At 35.9% G+C, this 20,931-nt stretch overlaps 1 protein-coding gene and 1 long non-coding RNA gene across 6 annotated transcripts in view; one reads left to right on the forward strand and one right to left on the reverse strand.

Annotated features, from left to right (window-relative positions):
* The window catches only part of LOC137490042 (uncharacterized), an 846,477-nt gene that overhangs the window by 231,953 nt on the left and 593,593 nt on the right, over positions 1-20,931 (reverse strand). The gene's annotated exons all lie outside the window — the stretch shown is intronic.
* Positions 1-20,931, forward strand: part of sh2b1 (SH2B adaptor protein 1) — a 35,001-nt gene that overhangs the window by 10,506 nt on the left and 3,564 nt on the right. For 3 of the 5 annotated variants that reach the window (XM_017354352.4, XM_017354353.4, NM_001110455.1), the window contains 5 exons: positions 2,346-2,437; positions 2,572-2,657; positions 3,384-3,536; positions 5,399-5,610; positions 10,017-10,191. In XM_017354352.4, the coding sequence (XP_017209841.1) occupies positions 2,346-2,437; positions 2,572-2,657; positions 3,384-3,536; positions 5,399-5,610; positions 10,017-10,191 (718 nt within the window). Of the gene's footprint in view, positions 1-2,345; positions 2,438-2,571; positions 2,658-3,383; positions 3,537-5,398; positions 5,611-10,016; positions 10,192-15,846; positions 15,938-20,931 lie in introns of all 5 variants that reach the window. The other 2 variants (XM_005163818.6, XM_073941532.1) reach the window with 1 other exon arrangement.

Here is a 20,931-nt window from a genome sequence, read left to right on the forward strand (position 1 = left end):
CCTCGGTGAGACTCGAGGCAGGTGATGCGTCCAGCTGTCTCTAATTATCTCACTCGCACCACCCGCCTCGTACGTTCTCATGGCTCTCAGCCCCACCTCTCCTGGGCTCATGCTTTAGGAACAGCGAAACCTGAGAATAAATAGGGCCAAGCGAAAGAAGCTGAAAAGCCGAGGAGAGACTGAGAGAGGGAAAAAAATTGGGGTTCGGTTCTCCAAACCTGGTCGGTCCTCAACCGAATGAGGGATTCGACGACGACGTGTCGGGAGCCTTATAAAGGAATCTCCCCACCCGATCGTCTTCTGGTGACCGTCGGTGGCTCTTCCAGCTAGCAGATTTTTTTTTCCTTCCTGCTCCGCTCCCGAATCGGTTGACCGTAGTAGGCTTTGGCTCTCAGCAGACATCTGTGATTTCCCCAGCCTTCTCTTGGGATGGCTCTCACAGCTTTTCCCTGCCGGTGGTGAGTCCCACGTACCCTGCTCCTACCCATGCTAGGAGACGGCAGCAGGCAGACCTCTTCATTGCTGCTTCTAGCTACCCCAGCACCTTGGGACAGACGAAGGTGTTTCTCCCCTGCTCGCTTATCTCGCTCTCCCTCTCTGCAGCAAGGGCATGCAGACAACAAGTCCCTCCTTCTCCCAGGTTTTTGCACCACTGTAATAATGTTTAATTCAGTTCATCAATATTTGTATAGCGCTTTTACCACGTGGATCGTGTCAAAGCAGCTTCACATAGAAGATTATAGTCAATTGAAACCGTGTCAGTCCAGTTTTCAGTGTTGAAGTTCACTTTAGCTCAGTTCAGTGTAGTTTAATATTCACTGCTAAGAGTTCAAACACTGAAGAGCAAATCCATCAATGCGCAGCTCTACAGGTCCTGAACCATGTAAGCCAGTGACGACAGCGGCGAGGAAAAAACTTCACCAACTGGTGAAAACGAAGAATTAAACATTGAGAGAAACCAGGCTCAGTTGGGCACGACTATTTCTCCTGTGGCCAAATGTCTTGTGCAGAGCTGCAGTCTAGGCACCGGAGGCTGGAGAAGCTGCAGGTGGGAGAGGGCACTGACTGGTGTACAGGCTGTCCCTGCAGGATCAATGTGAGGACTCGGTTGTCACTGGGGTCCTACAAGGATCAGTCTCATGCTCTCCACTCCTCCATAACCACCACAGCTGCTGCTCAGGATACGGCCCGGTCCTGGTTATGGAAACCTTGGGAATAATAAAAAAGACAAACATAAGCGCAGATTCCGTTCAAATTATAATGTCTTTAGGGAAGTGTTCCCGGCTCCGGTTGCCCTAAATAATGCAGATTAACAATCCCTTAGGTCACAGGTGTCAAACTCAGTTCCAAAAGGGCCGCAGCTCTGCACAGTTTAGTTCCAACCCTAATTAAACACACCTGATCAAACTAATTGATTCCTTCAGGCTTGTTTGAAACCTACAGGTAAGTGTGTTGGAGCAGGGTTGGAACTGAACTGTGCAGGGCTTTGGCCCTCCAGGAATTGAGTTTGACACCCCTGCCTTAGGTGATTTGGATTTCAACAGCATTTTTATGTGTATAATACAAAAAGATGTGTTTTTAATCTAGTTTTAAACTGACAGAGTGTATCTTTTGTTAACGACCACCACGGAGGCGGAGACTCGAATCACTTTGAAATAATTTAATAACAAATTAAACAAAACAAACGCACGGCAGCTCCTCACGAGACTGCCATCAAACGGAAAGCCACAGTCGCATAATATGTCTGGACCCGGTCCTTTCTCATCTAGAACTGGCATCTCTCCTCCTTTTAGCTTCCAAGCCTCCTCTGTAAGACTCGAGGCAGGTGATGCATTCAGGTGTGTCTGATTATCTCACTCACGCCACCTGCCTCGTACACCCTCACGGCTCTTAGCCCGGACTTACTTGCCACAGTAAGATTTAAACAAACTTAAACCGAGAGGTTTTAAAGGTGTATAAACCAATTGTATGTTATTATGTCTACAATGACAACTATATAATGTACAGTGTTATTTGATTTATCATTGTATATAATAATATTGAATTTCTGTACCTCAATACTGTTAGGTTTCACAGAAAACCATACGAATAATTTGTATGTGTTCATTTGTATTGCACTGTGTCCAGATACTCCTCTACAAAATATTCCCATTAAATGTAAACATACGAATTCATTCCAAATAGAGTTATCAGTGATTTTGTGAAATTATATTTATATTGCGACATATAGTAGACAAACTAAACATTGCAATATTAGATTTTGTCCAATACCGTGCAGCCCTACACTGCACAAAAGAATTTGAATTGAATGTCTGCACATCTGATGTCTCTGTGTTTTTCCTCAGATGGAAGGTCAGGTGCAGTACGTGATTGAGACCAGAGATGCGGTTCAGATGAGAGCGTGGCTCAGCGACATCAGAAACGCTATCTGTTTGAGGTAGGTTTTCATGTTTTTTCGTATAATTAGAAAGTGCAGGAACGTGAAAAGGTTATAATAATGAGATCATTCTTAGTAGTTAGTTGTGCGTGCTTGTATAACATGATCTGAAATGTACCCGTTGACTCTTCCAGTGAGCAAGAGGATGTTGATGGGGTATGTGGGAGTGCTCTGACTGACCTCAGCGGTACGCCGGAATTCAGCGACCGCCTGTCTCAAGGTAAGCCTTACAGAGATGATGTCACTGTGATGTGGTCAGCGGCATTCAGGACAGTATGTGTAATGGGACATCAGCTTACATGATGTTTGCCAGTGCTAAAACAAGACCACAGCAGTTCTGTGATTAACAGAAGGTTTAAAGGGGACCTATTATGCCTCTTTTTACAAGATATAAAATAAGTCTGATGCTCAAAATACAACACAAATAATGTTTTATAACTCTTTAAATCTGTCCCTTTAGGCTTTGATCCACATTGTGCCATTTTGGGGACTGTCGCTTTAAATTCAAATGAGATTGTACTCTTTTTCAAAAGAGGGTGGAGCTACAAATGCCTGTGTGTCAGCATAGTGGCAGATTTTAAAAAAAGACGAACATCCCATGCTAATGAGGGAGAGATTGTCATTAATGGTCAGGGCTTTCCCCCTCTGATGACACCAACAAAGGGAGAATGTCAATCAAAGTGTTTCTGCAGACTGTTTTTATCCACTGTGATTATAAAAAATAAAATTTTTACATTTTTACCATTAGAAACTGTTTATGTTCACAAACTGTTGCCAAACAACTATGTTTAAACCCCTTATAAAAGTGATATTTTTGTATAATAGGTCGCCCTTAAAAGTCTCTGACCCTGAGTTAGGACATTTTTAATGTGTCCGTAGAGTAAGTACTAGTTTTCAGCAAGAACAACAGATTGTGATGTAGCACTTATCAATGTTTTCTCTGTAGTGTGCTATGGTGGAGTTGGTGGTTCTCCACAGCTGGAGCCTCTACCTCCTGAATTACCGCCCCGCGCCCCTCTGGACGAATCAGATAGTCGGCTGCTTGGTGGGGGCGGAGCCAGTCTCGGCACACCTTTTGCTGAAACCCCTGATGCCACAGGTGCCATACTACAGTTAACACACACAATTCTGATGCACAAAAGTGGAAAAAATTCTGTATTTGTTATTAATATTATTTCCAATTGTTACAGATATTGCAACTTTTCAGAATAGGTATTTTGAATTAAAACCTTTTTTTTTTTATTAATTGATTAATTGGGTGGATTGTTTATTTTCATTTTTTTTCAAGGAAGTGCATCTGTATAAAATATAAACAAATTACAAGAACAAAGGCATGAATTAATTAAACAGTGCTTTGTTTTTTTCTGAAGTGTCTAATATTATTCAGTTACAGACAATAAAATAAATTTAATCTTTTGAGCGACACATGGCATTTCTTGTGTCTGAATGCTTTAAAGTTAAAAGTGTGCAAATGATAAACTTTCACATGCACTGATCTCTAGATTTGTTATAAGGTGTATCAATGGTCTGCTAAACGTCACAGTGTGAAAGAAAAGATCTGCTACTTTAGTTATATTGTTAGTTTAATGCCTCATTTCCACTGAGTGGTACGGTATGGTTCGGTATGCTTTTATGTCTGTTTTCTCTGTCAAAATGTATCAAAAAGCAAGGCGTACCATACCGCTACGTATATCGTAAAGCTGTGCATTTTTGATCCAGCCTAGTTTTCTCTAAACAAATTATTCATTCATTATAATTATTTAATCAAATGTTTGTATAGTACCTTTGGACATTTGTATTTTCATGTTAGAGTCTCCATCCTGCATTTTATGGGATGTTTTATAGGGATGGGAGTCTCCAAGATATTTTTCTTATTACTTATTATTTAACACAGTACTTGTGTTACAATCAGTGCTCAATTTGTAAAGAATTATTCCCGGAAAAAAAAACAGGAAGTGATCGATGTCCACCAAACAATTTCAGTTTTCCCAAAACATGATGCCATTAAACAGTAATAGCGCGCAAAAAAAGAGCATCACGTTTATGAATGGTCTTTAATTATTTTGTGCCATATAACGTTATAGGTCAGTCATGGATAAGTCTTTCCTGTCATGTTTTCTGGCTGACTTGAGATCGCTTTGCTTCTGTTTCCCGCTATCCTGATCCATTCGTGCAATTCCATCTTCTTGAGATCTCTTTTGGTCAAGGTCATTATCAGGTTTACTGGTGGTTTTTAAAAAAAATGAATATGTGTGACTGCCTTTTGCCATTTTGAAAATACAAATATTATTAAGGTTGGCCACTATGCCATTATTTATTTTCGTTGCTCACTGCGTGTGAAACAATCCCCAACCACACTGAAACACACACTTTCTTACTTAGATTTTTTTGTCTTGTTTCTAGTAATTATCTAAATAGTCTTAAATCAAGAAGCATTTTCTAGAATTTTTAGATATTTGGACTAGAAACAAGATAAAAAATAAAGTAAGAAAAGCATTTTTGCAGTGCAACAAGAGTGATTGTAAACATAAGAAAGTCGATTAGTTGAAAATACTGTTAAGGGCCAATAGTCAAACGTGACGTGATTTAATTTGCACATGGTGACAATCCACACAGCCTACGCTTGCACTCATTCACATTCTGGATGGATGGATGGATGGATGGATGGATGGATGGATGGATGGATAGATAGATAGATAGATGGATAGATAGACGGATAGACGGATGGACGGACGGACAGACAGTTTAATAAAATATTGGTTATATATCAATATGGGCATCTGTATCGATATGCTATTGTAGTTTTACCGTGGAAAATATAGCGATACTGTATCAACATTTCACCCCTTGTATTCCAAAATGTAAGTGGGTAAAGCTTTAAATTGAATTTTGTGACACTGATTCTTACCCTTTTCATACACAAAGCACAGAGGTATTGAGTTTGTTCTTGGTTCTCAACAGGGTCGTTCCTGTTCTCTGATGTGTCTGTGTCTGAGACGGTGGAGCATCCTCTGAGCGAGTGTCAGTGGTTTCACGGTACACTCTCGCGTCTTAAAGCGGCTCAGCTGGTGCTGGCGGGTGGCATGGCCAGTCATGGAGTATTTCTCGTGCGGCAGAGTGAGACACGGCGGGGGGAGTATGTGCTCACCTTCAACTTCCAGGGAAAAGCAAAGGTAAATCCCAAACTATTGAGAATTATTGAATTACATTTGATTTCTTTTAGTTTTTTAAAAGATATCATCAATGTTGCATTTTTTTACTAAACAAAATAAGCAGATTTTTCTGTAAGTCGTTGCATGATGTAATGTTTCCTGTCATGACCAAGCTGAATTATCAGGATCATTACTCTAGTGTCACGTGATCCTTTAGAAATTAGTGTAATGTGCTGATTTGGTACTGAACAAAAACATTTCTCCTTATCATTTTTTGAAAGTTACTTGTATTATGTTCGTATGTTTACTACAATGTTTTTTTTTTTTTTTTTTTGCTTAAAAACTATAACACGTTTTTTTTGTAAGAACTTTGATAAATAGAAAGATAAAGAGAAAAACCTTTTGTACCATGTATACTTGAAATATTTAAAGGGAACGTTCAACAAAAAATGAAAATTTACTCAGTTTTTTCTCAACCTGAAGTAGTTCCAATCGTGTGTTACTTTTTTTCTTCTGTTGAACACAAAAGAAGATATTTTGAACAATGCTTAAAACCTGTAACCATTGACTTCCATAGTAGGAAAAACTAATACAATAGTCAAGTCCAATGGTCCAACGTTTTTCAAAATATCTTCTTTTGTGTTTAACTGAAGAAAGAAACTCATAAATGTTTGTAACAAGTAAAGGGCTGAGAAACTGATGACAGAATTTTCAGTGCTGGGAGGACTATCGCTTTGATGCCAAACTCCTAAACGGAGGGCCACTGCCCTGCACAGTTTAGTTGCAACCATGCTTCAACACACTTTACCTGTAGGTTTCAAACAAGCCTAAAGGACTTAATTAGTTTGATCAGGTGTGTTCAATTAGGGTTTGAAATAAACTGTGCAGAGCTGCGGCTCTCCAGGAATTGAGTTTGACACCTGTGCTTTAAGCAATAGTTCACCCCAAAATGAAAATTCTGTTATTTTCTAGACCTCCACTTGTTATAAATTTATGCTTTTGTTACAAACAAAATCTTTTAGAGTTTTTAGTGGAACAATAACAGGATTTTCATTTTGGGGTGAATAATCTCTTCAATGTCTTTTAACATTCAGGGCCCTATTATACACCTGGCGCAATGTGGCACAAGGCGCGACGCAATTGTTGTTTGCTAGTTTCAGCTTGACGCAAGAGTCGTTTTAACGTTTTGGGCCACGGTGTTTAAATAGCAAATGCATTTGCGCTCTTATGTGCGCCCATAGGCGTTCTCATCTAAAAAAGGAGGCATGTTAAGGCGCGTTGCTATTTTGAGAAACTATAATAAATTTTTCAACCAGAACAAAGCCGGTCTATTGTCCAGCGCAGAGTGCGTTAGTTGTGCGCCTCTCTTACACACTGCTTAATGCACACAAGATGTAGAGCAATACGCAAATATCTTTACACATGAAAAAGAATTTAAATATTAAGGATAAATATAGGATATTATAATGATATATATAGGATATAAATATAAAGGATTAAAATATTACAAAACATTATTTTCTAGCCTACATAAATATAAAAACCATACTTTCATGACTGCTTCATCTCGGGAGGCTTTTTCAGTTCATTCATGAGAATTTGCTTATGTATAATGTTATTATTATTATGAGTATTATTTATTATATGCATATTTATATTTGTTTTATTAAAAACAAGCTTAGATTTGCCCACCTGTCAGGTTTTAGACCATATGGGGCACAGCATGTGTATTAGGAAATAACTCAGGTTTTTGAACACACTTCATTATTATTGTTCATTTATTTGTTTACTGCAAATTAGAACGGAATTTAGAAATAGTTTTAAAACAAATCTTTGCACTTAACACATGAAATTAATTATTTATAGGCTAATTGATGTCTGTGCATACAAGGTTTCCCTAGCAAAACTGAAACTGAAAGTTAATAATGAGGAGGCTTATCTGTCATTCTCATGCTCTGTTTAACTGTTTTCTTGCTAGTGAAATGCTCAGTTTTTTCACTTACACTTACTATACGTCATGTAAATAGCAAATGCGCTATGGCGTGACGCAACTGACTCTTAAAGGGAATGGGAGATGAGACTCTGATTGGTTTATTCTCAAAACACGCCTATAACTCATTAAGAAAATAAGCTTAATCCTTTTAGAACATGGGCCTCGGCGCAAAACGGATTTTTCCATCCTTATATTAGTAAAAGTGGATTCTGACACGCCCTAATGCGTTTGCGCCCTGCGCTTTGCACTTTGCGCATGGACCGTCAAAATAGAGGCCTCATTGTTTCCCCTAGGTTTACAGTTTAGGGGGTTATTGTTGTCAGGCGACATTCTGTGTGACTAAATTTGTTTTTTTTCTCAAGAATTTAACAACAATTGTGAAATTAAAGTGATTTAACTTCTGAGAAACTATCTGTCCTGTCAGATGTGGTGCGTTCTCATTCCCATACAGAATAGAGAGTGGCTGCTTGGAATTCCACTGTGCACGATTCAGAGAGCAGAAATTTGTAAATGTGCGACAGTGTAGAGACAGAAATGACATATCATTGTGTAAATAAGATATCACATACGGCTATTTAGTTTGTTTTTTAAAAGAAGTTGTGGTCTGGAAAATACAATTAACTTGACTACAAGGGGGGCAGGGAAGGCCGTTGGGAGGGCAGGGTCCCAGCCTACTATAATGGTAGGGGAAACACTGAATATTATATAAACCAACAATATCTTACTGTAATGTACAGTTTTTTATTTTTTGCCCAAAAATTATCCAAATGATGTTTAACTGAGCAAAAAAAAAATTTTTTTCTTTTGGAGAAAGTCTTATTTGTTTTATTTCTGCTAGAATAAAAGCCGTTTTTAATTTTTTAAAACCATTTTAAGGTGAAAATTATTAGCCGCCTTGAGCAACATTAGTTTTCAAAGCCTTTAAATGTCACTTTAAGCAGAACACTAGTATCTTGAAAAATATCTAGTAAAATAGTATGTACTGTCATCATGGCAAAGATGAAATAAATCTGTTATTAGGGATGAGTTATTAAAAGTATTATGATTAGAAATGTGTTAAAAAAAATCTTTGTTAATCAAAAATTGTGTAAAAAAAAAAAAAAATATATATATATATATATATATATATATATATATATATATATATATATATATATATATATATATATATATTTCGATTTTTAATCGAAATCGATCTAAATTTATGCTCAATTTCGATTATCGATGCTGCCACGCCCCCATGTCACGTCAGCTTGGCTTGCCAAGCGGGAAAAAACAGGCTTGTTGAAATGCTTGTTGAACTGCAGATACAGGAGACCCGTCGACAGAACTTAAACCCTTTCCTCTTTCAATGAAGTCGCTGGTGTGTAAGCATTTTGGATTTTCAGTGAGTTATGTTGACAACGTTCGTGTTGTCGACAAAAAAACACAGTTTTAAAAGCTCTGCTATTTACGTATTAGGGTTCGTCCGATAGACAACACCGGCATCGCGATCCTCCGCCCGCCCCCGTTGCAAATCCGCTCGCGAAAAGTACACACTCAGGCCCTGTTTACACTGTCTTTGTTTTTAAATGGCATTTTAGAACGACAACGATTTGACAATCACAGTGGCGTGTAGCATTTCTGAGCAGCCCTCCTTCCTCTCTACTTCTGACACACACACACACAGACACAGACGCACTCACAGCCATGGGCTCTAGACAGCTGGTTCAGGTAGTCAGAGGATCAGTAGACTGCTTCAATCTTTCACTCACTTGTACTTAGTCATTTTAGCGAACACCTCAGATACTGTTGGCTGGTTCCTGTTGGTTGTGCGTCTTTTTTACCGACACCATTATAACGACACAGATCACTGCCTATTCACGAGTCCCGCAGAAAAAGTGATTGACAGGTGGTAATTATGTGTGTATCTTGCCTTTATTCATTTACTGTATGATTTGTTTATGGGTAAAACAAAGACTATGCAGGTCAGGTAGTTTAAACGGTAGGCTACAAATAATTAATTAGTCATTAATTAATTAATTATTCATAATCGAAAATCGAATCGAATCGTGCCTTTAGAATCGAAAATGTAATCGAATCGAGGATTTGGAGGATCGTGACACCCTTAATATATATATATATATATTTATATATATATATATATATATATATATATATGTATATATATATATATATATATATATATATATATATATATATATATATATATATATATATATATATATATTTATATTTATATATATATATATATATATATATATATATATATATATATATATATATATATATATATAGGGGGCTAATAATTCAGGAGAGCTAATTATTCTGACTTCAATTGTACCTTTTAACAAGGAGTTGCATTACATGTTCATCTTGAAATCATTTTGGCGAGTAAATACCTCATGCTTCTTCTCTGGCATCTTCCATCCAGCACTTGCGCCTCTCTCTGAACGAGGATGGACAGTGTCGTGTGCAGCATCTCTGGTTCCAGTCTATTTTTGACATGCTGGAGCATTTCCGTGTGCACCCCATTCCCCTGGAGTCTGGGGGTGCCTCTGATGTCACCCTCATCAGCTTTGTGGGGGCTACAAATGTCCGGCAACCAGGTATGAAAGGATGGGGCTCAGCTTTAGCTAATGAGGATTGTCAACAGAAAAGATGAGACACGGTTAAAAGAGAAATCTGGTTTGTTAGATGATATGTATGTATGTATGTTTTGTGACTGAGCAGGTAAGTGACCACTAGTGCCTCTTGCATCTCCCTCAGAACAGCTGATTGGATAAAAAAAGGATGTAACACACGCTGACTACATATGCAAGACCTGTTCATATACTTAAAGGAATAGTTCACGCAAAAATGACTCGCTATTTATTCATCTTGATGTGCTTCCAAACCTTTATGAGGAACACAAAAGAAGATATTTCAAAGAATGTTAGGGACCATTGACTTCCATAGTAGGGAAAACAAATACTATGAATGTCAATGGTTACAGCATGTTTCAAAGTATCTTCTTTTTTTGTTTAACAGAAGAAAAACCATCATAAAGGCTTGAAATATGTAAAGGGTGATTAAATAATGACAGAAATTTCATTTGTTTGCTGAACTATGCCTTTAATCATTGATACATGATGATAATAATATATATATATATATTTTTTATTTTATGTTATATATTAAAAGGGACCTATTTGTCACTATTCACTTAGCCTATAATAGCAAAAAATACACTGTTTTTATTATAGATGCTTGATTTGCCACTACTTTGATTCCACAAATCCTATTAGTAAAGGTCAGTAAGAATCACTGCATTCAAGGATTCAACACGCATGCAGATATTATAGTTTATGTCGATGATTTGCATTGTCAAATGAATCCACAAGAATTGGTAGCATGGTTTAAGAAATGATCTGTGGGGTGTTTTGAGCTGAACAATCTCAGACATTCACACATGAGACTTCAGTTGAATCCTCTAAAAAGTGGCGTAATAGAAGTAGTATGGTATAACCACATGAAATAGCCACCCGTTTGTTAATCACTGCTACTTATTAACTCATCTCCTTTCAACGCTACCATTATTTTTAAGCAGATGGTGTTAGAATTTAAATTAAATTATTTACTTAATTTATTTGTTCTGTTTTGAGTGATTATTGCAAACTGCTTAGAAACTTCAAAGCTGCGACATCAATAGCAGGTCGATCACCTACACTGCCAAAAATGAGTTTCTTACTTAGATTTTTTTGGCTTGTTTCTAGTCCAGATACCTAAAAATTCTTAAATCAAGAAGCATTTTTTAGGCAAACATAACAAATAGTTAATTTTTTTAGATAAACGGCCAAATTTTATCGAGTTTGTCATTAAAAGAAGCTAAAGAATCTTATGCCAGAAGGAAAAACAAGATTATTTTGCTGACCCCTTTGGCAGATTATTTTGCTGCTTTTAAGGAAAACCTTTACTTACTTTTGACATAGAATTTCTTAAAACAAGACCTTATGTTTTACTTGTCTAGAAAATGCTTCTTGATTTAAGAATGTTTCGATATCTGCACTAGAAACGAGACCAAAAATAAGAAAAGCATTTTTTGCAGTGCATAAAGGAGATTGGCCTCCTTTATAGGTCATTTATTTATCAATGAAACCCAAATGAGATTTGCGAAAGCATTGACATTCTTATTAAGGTGAAGTTCACTTATAGTCCATGTTTAAGTATCACAGAAGAGTGAATCACTGCTGTGCATATAAGTAATGATGCAAAATGCCAAAATGCTTTTTTTATTTTGAGTCTTTCACTAATTTCTAGTCCAAATATCTAAAAGCTTTTAAATCGAGAAGCATTTTATAGACAAGCAAAACATATGTTTTTTAATAAATAGTAGGCCAAAATTGAGTGAGTTTTTTATTAAAACAAGCTAAATAATCTCCCAGTGGATGTATACGAAATAATATTATACCAGAAGGAAAAACAAGATTATTTCGCTTGCCCCATTGGCAGATTATTTTACTTGTTTTAGGGAAAAACTGACTTAATATTGACACATTATTCCTAAAACATTACAATATTTTTTTTACTTGTCTAGAAATGCTTCTTGATTTAATAATTTTTAGATATATGCACTTGAAACTAGACAAAAAAACCTTTTTATTTTTGCAGTGTAGCAGTACATGGAGAACAGCCTCCTTTATAGGTAATTTATTTATTAATAAAACCCAAATGAGATTATTTGCAAAAGCATTGGCGTTCTTATTAAGGTGAAATTTAATTATAATCCATGTTTAAGTTTCACAGAAGAGTGAATCCCTTCTGTGCATATAAGTAATAACGCACAATGCAAAAATTCATTCAGTTTTTTGACTAATTTCTCGTCCAAATTTCTAAAAAAATTTAAATCAAGAAATACTTTCTAGACAAGTAAAAATACTGTTTTGTTTTCGGAAATAATAAGTCAAACTGCAGTGAGTTTTTTATTAAAACAAACTAAATAATCTGCCATGCAGTGGAGTCGGTAAAATAATCTGAATTCAGGATCATTTCATTGAACCCAGTAATATAGCTTGTTTATTGGAAAAATTGTTTTTGAAAACCAAACCATTTTAACCAACATTTTAACTTAATTTAAGAATATGAAGACATTTTGACTAGAAATAAGACTAACTGTTTGTTTTTTCCTGTGCATTCACCAGTGTGTACTCGCAGGTCCTCAAGTATAATTGAATTGTAGTTATGATAAGTTTGATAAGTCCTGTCTTTTTGTACGACTGCATTTGACTATATGATTATTTTAATATACTGCCAATTGATCATAAAGACATACAGTGAGGGAAATAAGTATTGAACATGTCATGTTTTTCCTGGGAATAATATTTCTAAAGGAGCTGTTGACATGGAATTAAAGCAGATTTTGGTAAAATTCCAAACAATACAAACGCAAAAATCAAACAAAACCAACAAAATTTTTTTAAATGAATTGTGTAATAACAATGGAGTGACACAAGCAGAAAGTACCCAACTACTGATATGTATTTAATACTTTATATAAAAGGCTTTTTGGTGATGACTGCTTAAAGATGCCTCTCATATGGAGAATGAAGTCACATCTGTTGCTCAGGTTTGAGTTTTTCACAGACTTCAACAGAGTGTAAAAATCTTGATAGTTCTGTGGGTCTCGGCTATATGATCTTTATTTTGTGTTTTCTATTGGATTCGAGTCAGGTGATTAGCTGGACCATTCTACAGCTTGATTTTCTTTCTATGAAAGCTTTTAAGAGTTTCCTTGGCTGTGTTTTGGATAATCGTCTTGCTGAAATGTCCACCCTGGTTTCATCTTCATCATCCTGCTAATGTAGATGCTGCAGCTGATAATCATTTACCATGATGAAGGGCAGAGGGTCGCTGAAGAACTGCTGAGAGATTTCAGCTGCTGTCTGGGCTTTCCCTGCCTTTCTACATCTTCCTTCTTCATGTGTTCAATACTTTTTTGTGACTAATTAGTTTTGTTTTCTTAACTTATATGGATTTCTTTGATTGTTACCAACATCTGGTGAAAATTTCAAGTCAACAGCACCTTTACAATTACGTTTGTTGAGAAAAATGGTGACGTGTTCAGTACTTGTTTTCCCCACGGTTAATAAATGGTAAAACAGCTGTTTTGGGGGAGATACTGGTTGACCCATAAAAGGGAAAAAGACAAGGTTTCTTAGAAGCTGTTTAGCATAACTGGTAATATTTTAGTGCGCACACACACAGTCTTTAACACCCAGCTGGTGTGTGTGTGGGTCATGTGAGTGGGATGAATCTGAGAGTGATCATATTTGTGTACGCGTGTGTATTCATAAACAACATGGCCACTGCACGAGATGTTTGCACCTGTCACAGAGATCTGACTAAATGTGGGATCACCCCTTGTGTGAGATCACTTCCTGTCACGGCATGCTTTTGAAAAGGACACTTTGCATCTGCTATGACTATTTGTGCACGCAGATCCATTGCTGCTACGCCAGAGTCTGATGTGCATGGCTTTGCTTTTATTTTATTTATTTTTTGACAATAACTGTCTTTTAATTTAATTTCTCTGTGCTTATGACCTCTTTAAACTTCTCCTGAAATGTTCAGAACATTCCTCAGCTCACCTTCTCTAATCATGGCCTCCGTTTGAATCTTCTCTTCATTACTTTAAAAGCAAAGGTTCTCAGTTCTGGTCCTTGCGCCCCGCTGCTCTGCGCATTTTGAATGTTTCTCGTATTACTTTAGTTGTTTGTTTCAAATCCATGAATGGTTCTGAAGTAAAGATTTCCTGAGCTCAGGAAGTAGGGATCAATGAACACTTGGGTGTGTCTCGATTCACTTCTTATGTTCAGTAGTCAGTACACTAATCACGAAGTCTAAATAGCTAAAAAAGAGAGTTTGCAATATTTAGTGTAAAATAAAAATCATGTTTATAGGTCGAACAAAGATGAATTTTATTTTGAATTTTGTTTATGGAGAAAAATATATATATTTTAGCCTTGTTTCTAGTCCAAATATTTAGATTTTAAGGCGAATATAAGAATATTTTACTTACCCCAGTGGGAGATAATTTTGCTTATTTAAAAAAAACTCTTCATTTTGAATGGTTTCTTCAAAAGGTGAAAACAAAACCCCAGAAAATTATCAAATAGAGCTTTTATATTCAGACCATATTGTGAAACTATATTCATATCGCAAAAAAAAAAAAAAACATTGCAATATTAGATTTTTCCGATATGCAGCCCTACCATAAAACTTAACAGACCACCTGTAGGAAACAGGTGGTCCTCTCTATATGCACCAGACTCTTTGTTATAAAACACTAAAACACAATATTTTGAAAAAAAATAAAAATAAAACTTGACTTTTTGAATTGAAATATTATAAACCGTTGCCCATTATACGCAGATAACTGCTTGCCTTTGTTTGCAACTGTACTGTCCACCCTACTCACACTATAATTTTTTTGTCATTTCGGTTGTAGTTTAATAACAGGCACCTTTTGTAAAGCTGCTTGTGAAAAACGCTCTACAAATAAACTTGAATATTAACTATGAAAACATTCTGTCATTTTCAGAACTCAAAATGTTGTAGTTACTTAAGCTTATATTAAAGGCAGTCTTGCAAAACGACAGGTTTTGGAATGTTCTAATCTATGATGTAATAAGACGGATAAGCTCCGCCTTTACAGCAGATTGACACCTGCTTTTTAGTGGTTGCTAGATCAGATATGGTTGCGGCTGGAAAATTATTTATATTATTTATTAAATTTCCCATTAATTGTAGTTTATTAATGCCTACACCAACCACAACCCTAAACTTAACCATCACAGTAATGTAAAAATAGTTGTAAAGAGAATTATGTATTTTATTTATTAAATTACCTAATAAATACACTTTTTCATGTAATAAATTTTTTTAAAATTTAATTTATACCAAATAAAAAAACTGAGCTAGTTTATAAATTAAATAACATATAACAATTATATAACATGCAAAATATGAAGAGCAGTGGGTTATGAGGACTAGAATTCACTGCGCTCCATCTGTACTATTCATTCTTTGCATCTTTTCTACAATTCTTCCCCTACTATCCTTCATTGGTATAATCCATTTCTTTCTATCCTCCAGTCTCACACTAATTCATAGCGTTTCTCTGCTCCTCTCGCCCTCCCGCTTCACCCTCCGGCCTTCCCCATAATGCATATCAGAGCTCTGATTGGCTGTTTCTGTTGTTGTTTGTCGTTGGGTCATCTTCGCAGGCCGGGAAAGGGCAGGCAGCCGCCCCACAGTCTGTGATGTCATCACCACGCGCCACCCCGACTCTCCATCAACCCCCATCTCTGACTGTGTGTAAGTGAGACCAGATTCAACAGAAAGAGAGAGAGAGAGAGACAGAGAAGGAAATAAAATGTGTACATGGGGGTTAGTTAATTAAAACAAAACTCCTGAAGTGCTTAAAATCAAAACTTTTAATATCAGAACAGGGGGAAAATGGTCATATAAAACATATGAAGTAGTTACAAGCAATTTTATGCAAAAAGTCAAAAAGTTTGAGGTCTATTTATTTTTTTAAATGATGTTTGCTGAGGTTTAATTTTGTTTGAATTAAATGTTGATAAATTGGTACTTTTAAAAAATAATTCTATGAGAAGTTGTGTACTTTTTGGGTACACTTTAGTTTTTTTTGCTATGTTTGCATTTAATCTTGTTAAAGATTCTGCGATGAATTGAAATTTAAAGGGATTGTTCACCAAAAAAATACAATTGTCATCATTTATTGACCTTTCACTTGTTCCAAACCTGTTTGAGTTTCATTTTTCTATTAATTCTATCAAATGAAGATATTTCGAAGAATGTTGGAGACCAGTAGCTATTGACTTCCATAGTATAGTGCAACTGGTTTCTAACATTCTTCAAAATGTCTTTGTATGTATTCATTAAACTAAAAAAAACTCATGAGTGTGATTAACACCATATTGTTACAATATGCAGCACAGCAACAAAACTCACGATAAAAATGATCTTTTCCATCTTAAAAGGAGTTTTTGTCCTAACCAAATGCGATATTGACGCATAAAATGTTCATTTTAGAATTGCTTTCTGTTCACATCACGGCAGAATAACAGCATAAACTACTATGAAAAACATCACCCCAGGTACTGATTATGGGCTTTTTTCAGTGTCAAATGCTTCCAATGTGAGTTTAAATGCCATTTTACGTTTGCCATACTACTGACCACCTCAGATGTTGAAAATAAAATAACTAGTAGATGGTTCAAATTTAAAATCAGAACTGTGACTCAGTTTGAACCGACAACACCAGTCACTCAGTAGCCTATTAATGGTAAAGATGTATTATGTACACTAGCTGACAAAGGTCTTATCGCCTATCCAAGTTTTAGGAACAGCAAATAACAACTTGACTTCTATTTGCTATCAGAAGTGGCTTACATGAAAGGCAAAGGATTATGCTTTTTTCACCTAAATATGATCATGCCTTGATTTTTAATTATTTATTTAGGACAATAAGGTCTGACTTTGCTTAGAAAGAAGTCTTGTCACTTAACAAGAATAATGTACAGTATAGAATATAAAGCCATAGTGCAGTGGAAAAGAATGAATATTGTCCCATGAGCTTGGAGGACTGCATCTATACATCTCTGCAATGACTCAAATAACTGATTAATAATGTCGTCTGGAATGGCAAAGAAAGCATTCTTGCAGGACTCCCAGAGTTCATCAAGATATTTTGTATTCATCTTCAGTGACTCCTTCGTCATTTGACACTAGACATGCTCAATAATGTTTATGTCTGGTGACTGGGCTGGCCAATCCTGGAGCACCTTGACCTTTGCTTTCAGAAGCTTTAATGTGGAAGCTGAAGTATGAGGAGGAGCGCTATCCTGCTGAAGAATTTGCCCTCTCCTGTGGTTTGTAATGTAATGGGCCTCACAAATGACTTGATATCTCAGGCTGTTGATGTTGCCATCGTTGACTTTGCAGATCTCTTGCTCTGAATGTAACCCCAAACCATGATTTTTTCCTTCGCCAAACTTGACTGATTTCTGAGAGAATTTTGGGTCCATGTTCCAAAGGGTCTTCTGCCGTATTTGTGATTGGGATGCAGCTCAACAGATGATTCATTGGGAAAATCTACCTTCTGCCTCTTTTTCAAATGATCAACTAGAAGTCAAGTTATTATTTGTTGCTCTTACAACTGGGATCGATGACAAGACATTTGTCAAGTAGTGTATTGAATTAATTAAAGATTAGTGCCTGGAATTTAAATGTTTCTGTCGTGTTGCATTATCTGCAGACAGACAAGTTGCTTATCGCTGTAATCTTGTCACGTGTTGTTTGGACATAGTGTTAATGGTGATTTTTAAATGTTCACTTTTGCGTGAGCTATCCCTTTAAAAAAGCTCAATTTATTTGAATTATTTTGTCATATTACAAAAGTCTTGTGGGTTTTGCTCAATCCAACACATTTGCAGAATTAATTTTAAAATTATTTATATATTTTTTGTTCAATATTTGAATGGAATGAGTCATTTCAGAGGTAAACAGTTACAACATTTCCTCAAAATATACAAATATAAAACGTCCTGTTAACATAATAAGACCATATTTTAAGGATAGTTCACCCTAAAATGACATTTCTGTCATCATTTACTCACACTTCACTTGTTCAATCAAAACCTATTTGAGCTTCTTTCGTCTGTTGAATGCAAAAGTAGATATTTTGAAAAATGTTGGTAGCTGGTACCCATTGACTTCCATAGTCATTCTTATTTTATCCCACATTGGAAGTCGATGGGTTCCAGCAACCAGCATTCTTCAAAACATCTTGCTTAGTGTTCAAGAGTAGAAAGAAACTCATGTTAAGATTTAAAAACCACATGAGCAAGTTATAAATGATGTGGTAATTTAGGTGAACAATCCTTTATACGACTAATCTGTGTACATGTTATTCTTAGGAAACTGGGAAATTAGATGAAAGCAGAAACATTTTTGAGCAGCACAGGATTTTGAGGCTTGTTAGAATGAGGCAGAATATAAGCGGAGACAGGTCATCCGATCACTTCAGTGCACATCTGTCTGCTTAACTTCCTCATTCACAGCTGGGTTTCAGTCGCACACATTCATCCTGAAATGTATGTGTGTGTGTGTGTGTAACGCATTCATTAATCACTCGCTCACTATAACCTGCGTTAATTGTAGCTTTTATTTACTGCCAGACATTTATAGATCGTCAGCTCTGTCTCCATGTAAACATGATTCAGGATTAGATGATAATTCAGTCTGTATGCAATGAATGAGGCATGATTTATCAGCGGATGACTCTTTACTGCTGTTTAGTGGAGGCAGGGCGTAAACAGTCTGTGTGCAATGTGTGGAGTGATTCCATTACTAGCATGCGTCACAGATTTCTTCTCAAGCTTTTGTGTATCTTGCATTTTACAGACTCTTTTCACAGATTGTTTCAACTGTTTCAACACATACAGTTTGATAACCCTTTTGTGAAATGCTTGTATTTCTTTTTCAATTATTTCTTAATTCATATTAATTGGAACAAGGATGTTTTTCTTCCTTCGTATTTCTTAATTTTTATTTTATTTTATTTTTTTAAGTTTGGCTGGAATAAAATAATTTGAATTTTTTAAAAAACTATTTTAAGGTCAATATTGTTAGTCTCCTTAGAAATTTTTTCCTTCTTCGATTGGATACAGAACAAACAACTTTTATCAAATGACTTCCCTAATAACCCCAACTTGCCTAATTAACCTAGTTAAGTCTTTAAATTACACTTTAAGCTGAATACTAATATATTGCTAATAAATAACAAGAAAAAAGAATATATACTCTCATAATTTAAAAGACAAAGATGTTAGAAATGTAAAAATGAGTTGAAAAATGTGTTAGTATTAATATAAATTTAGGAAATATTTTTCTTTTTAACTATTAATTTTATATTTATAATGCTGTACTTGGTGGTTTCTGTGCTTGACATTAAATTACAGAACAATTATGGTAATTTTACTGTGTTTCTAATATGGAGCTAATGAGGGAGCTAATTTGATATATACTACCTGACAAAAGTCTTGTCGTCAATCTCAGTTGTAAGAGCAACAAATAATAACTCGACTTTTAGTTGATCATTTGGAAAAGTGGCAGAAGGTAGTTTTTTTTTTTTAGATGAATCATCGGTTGAACTGCGACCCAATCATCACAAATACTGCAGAAGATCTATTGGAACCTCCATTGACCCAAGATTCTCACAGAAATCTGTCAAGTTTGGTGAAGGAAAAATCATGGTTTGGGGTTACATTCAGTATGGGGGCGTGGGAGAGATCTACATAGTGGATGGCAACATCAACAGCCTGAAGTATCAAGACATTTGTGCTGCCCATTACATTACCAACCCCAGGAGAGTGGGATTCCTCAGTGGGATTCCTCAGTGGGAATTCCTCAGTGGGATAGCGCTCCCTTTACTTAAGCCTCCACATCAAAGTTTCTGAAAGCAAAGAAGGTCAAGGTGCTCCTGGATTGGCCAGCCCAATCACAAGACATGAACATTATTGAGTATGTCTGGGGTAAGATGGAGGCATTGAAGATGAATCCAAAGAATCTTGATGAACTCTTGGAGTCCTGCAAGATCATTTTCTTTGCCATTCCAGATGACTTTATTAAGTTATTTGAGTCATTGCAGTGATGTATGGATGCAGTCCTCCAAGCTCATGGGAGTCGTAAACAATTTTTTTTTTTCCACTGCATCATGACTTTATTTTATAGACTGCACATTATTCCTATTAAGCAGCAAGACTTTTGTCTAAGCAAAGTCAGACCTTACTGTCCTAATTAAATAAATTAAAAATCAAGGCATGATTATATTTTTTTTTGGTAAAGTAAGCGTAATCTAGAGGCCTTTGCCTTCATATAAGCCACTTCTGATACCAAATGATCAACTAAAAGTCAAGTTATTATTTGTTGTTTCTAAAACTTGGATAGGCGACAAGACTTGTCAGGTAATATTATTCTAAATCAAAGCAAATATAAAGATCATAACGTTTTTTTTTTTTTTTTTTTCAGAAAGTAAGTCATGCTGGCACAATTTCAGTCTATGTTGATTACGTCCAGCTGAAATGGAATAATGAGTTGGGGGCATGGTTTTATTTTTGTGCATCATTGCCTCATAACTAACAGTAAGAGGGGTGTGGCTAAGAATATTGTGGTTGAATTAACTTTCATAGATGAATTATTCACCTAAAGAATAGTTTGACCCAGCAAACATTGTGATTTTTGATTTGTCACCTCTTTTGCCTTCGGACTATGTAAAAATGTGA

Source organism: Danio rerio, chromosome 3 (genome assembly GCF_049306965.1).
Source record: "Danio rerio strain Tuebingen ecotype United States chromosome 3, GRCz12tu, whole genome shotgun sequence".
Taxonomy (NCBI): domain Eukaryota; kingdom Metazoa; phylum Chordata; class Actinopteri; order Cypriniformes; family Danionidae; genus Danio; species Danio rerio.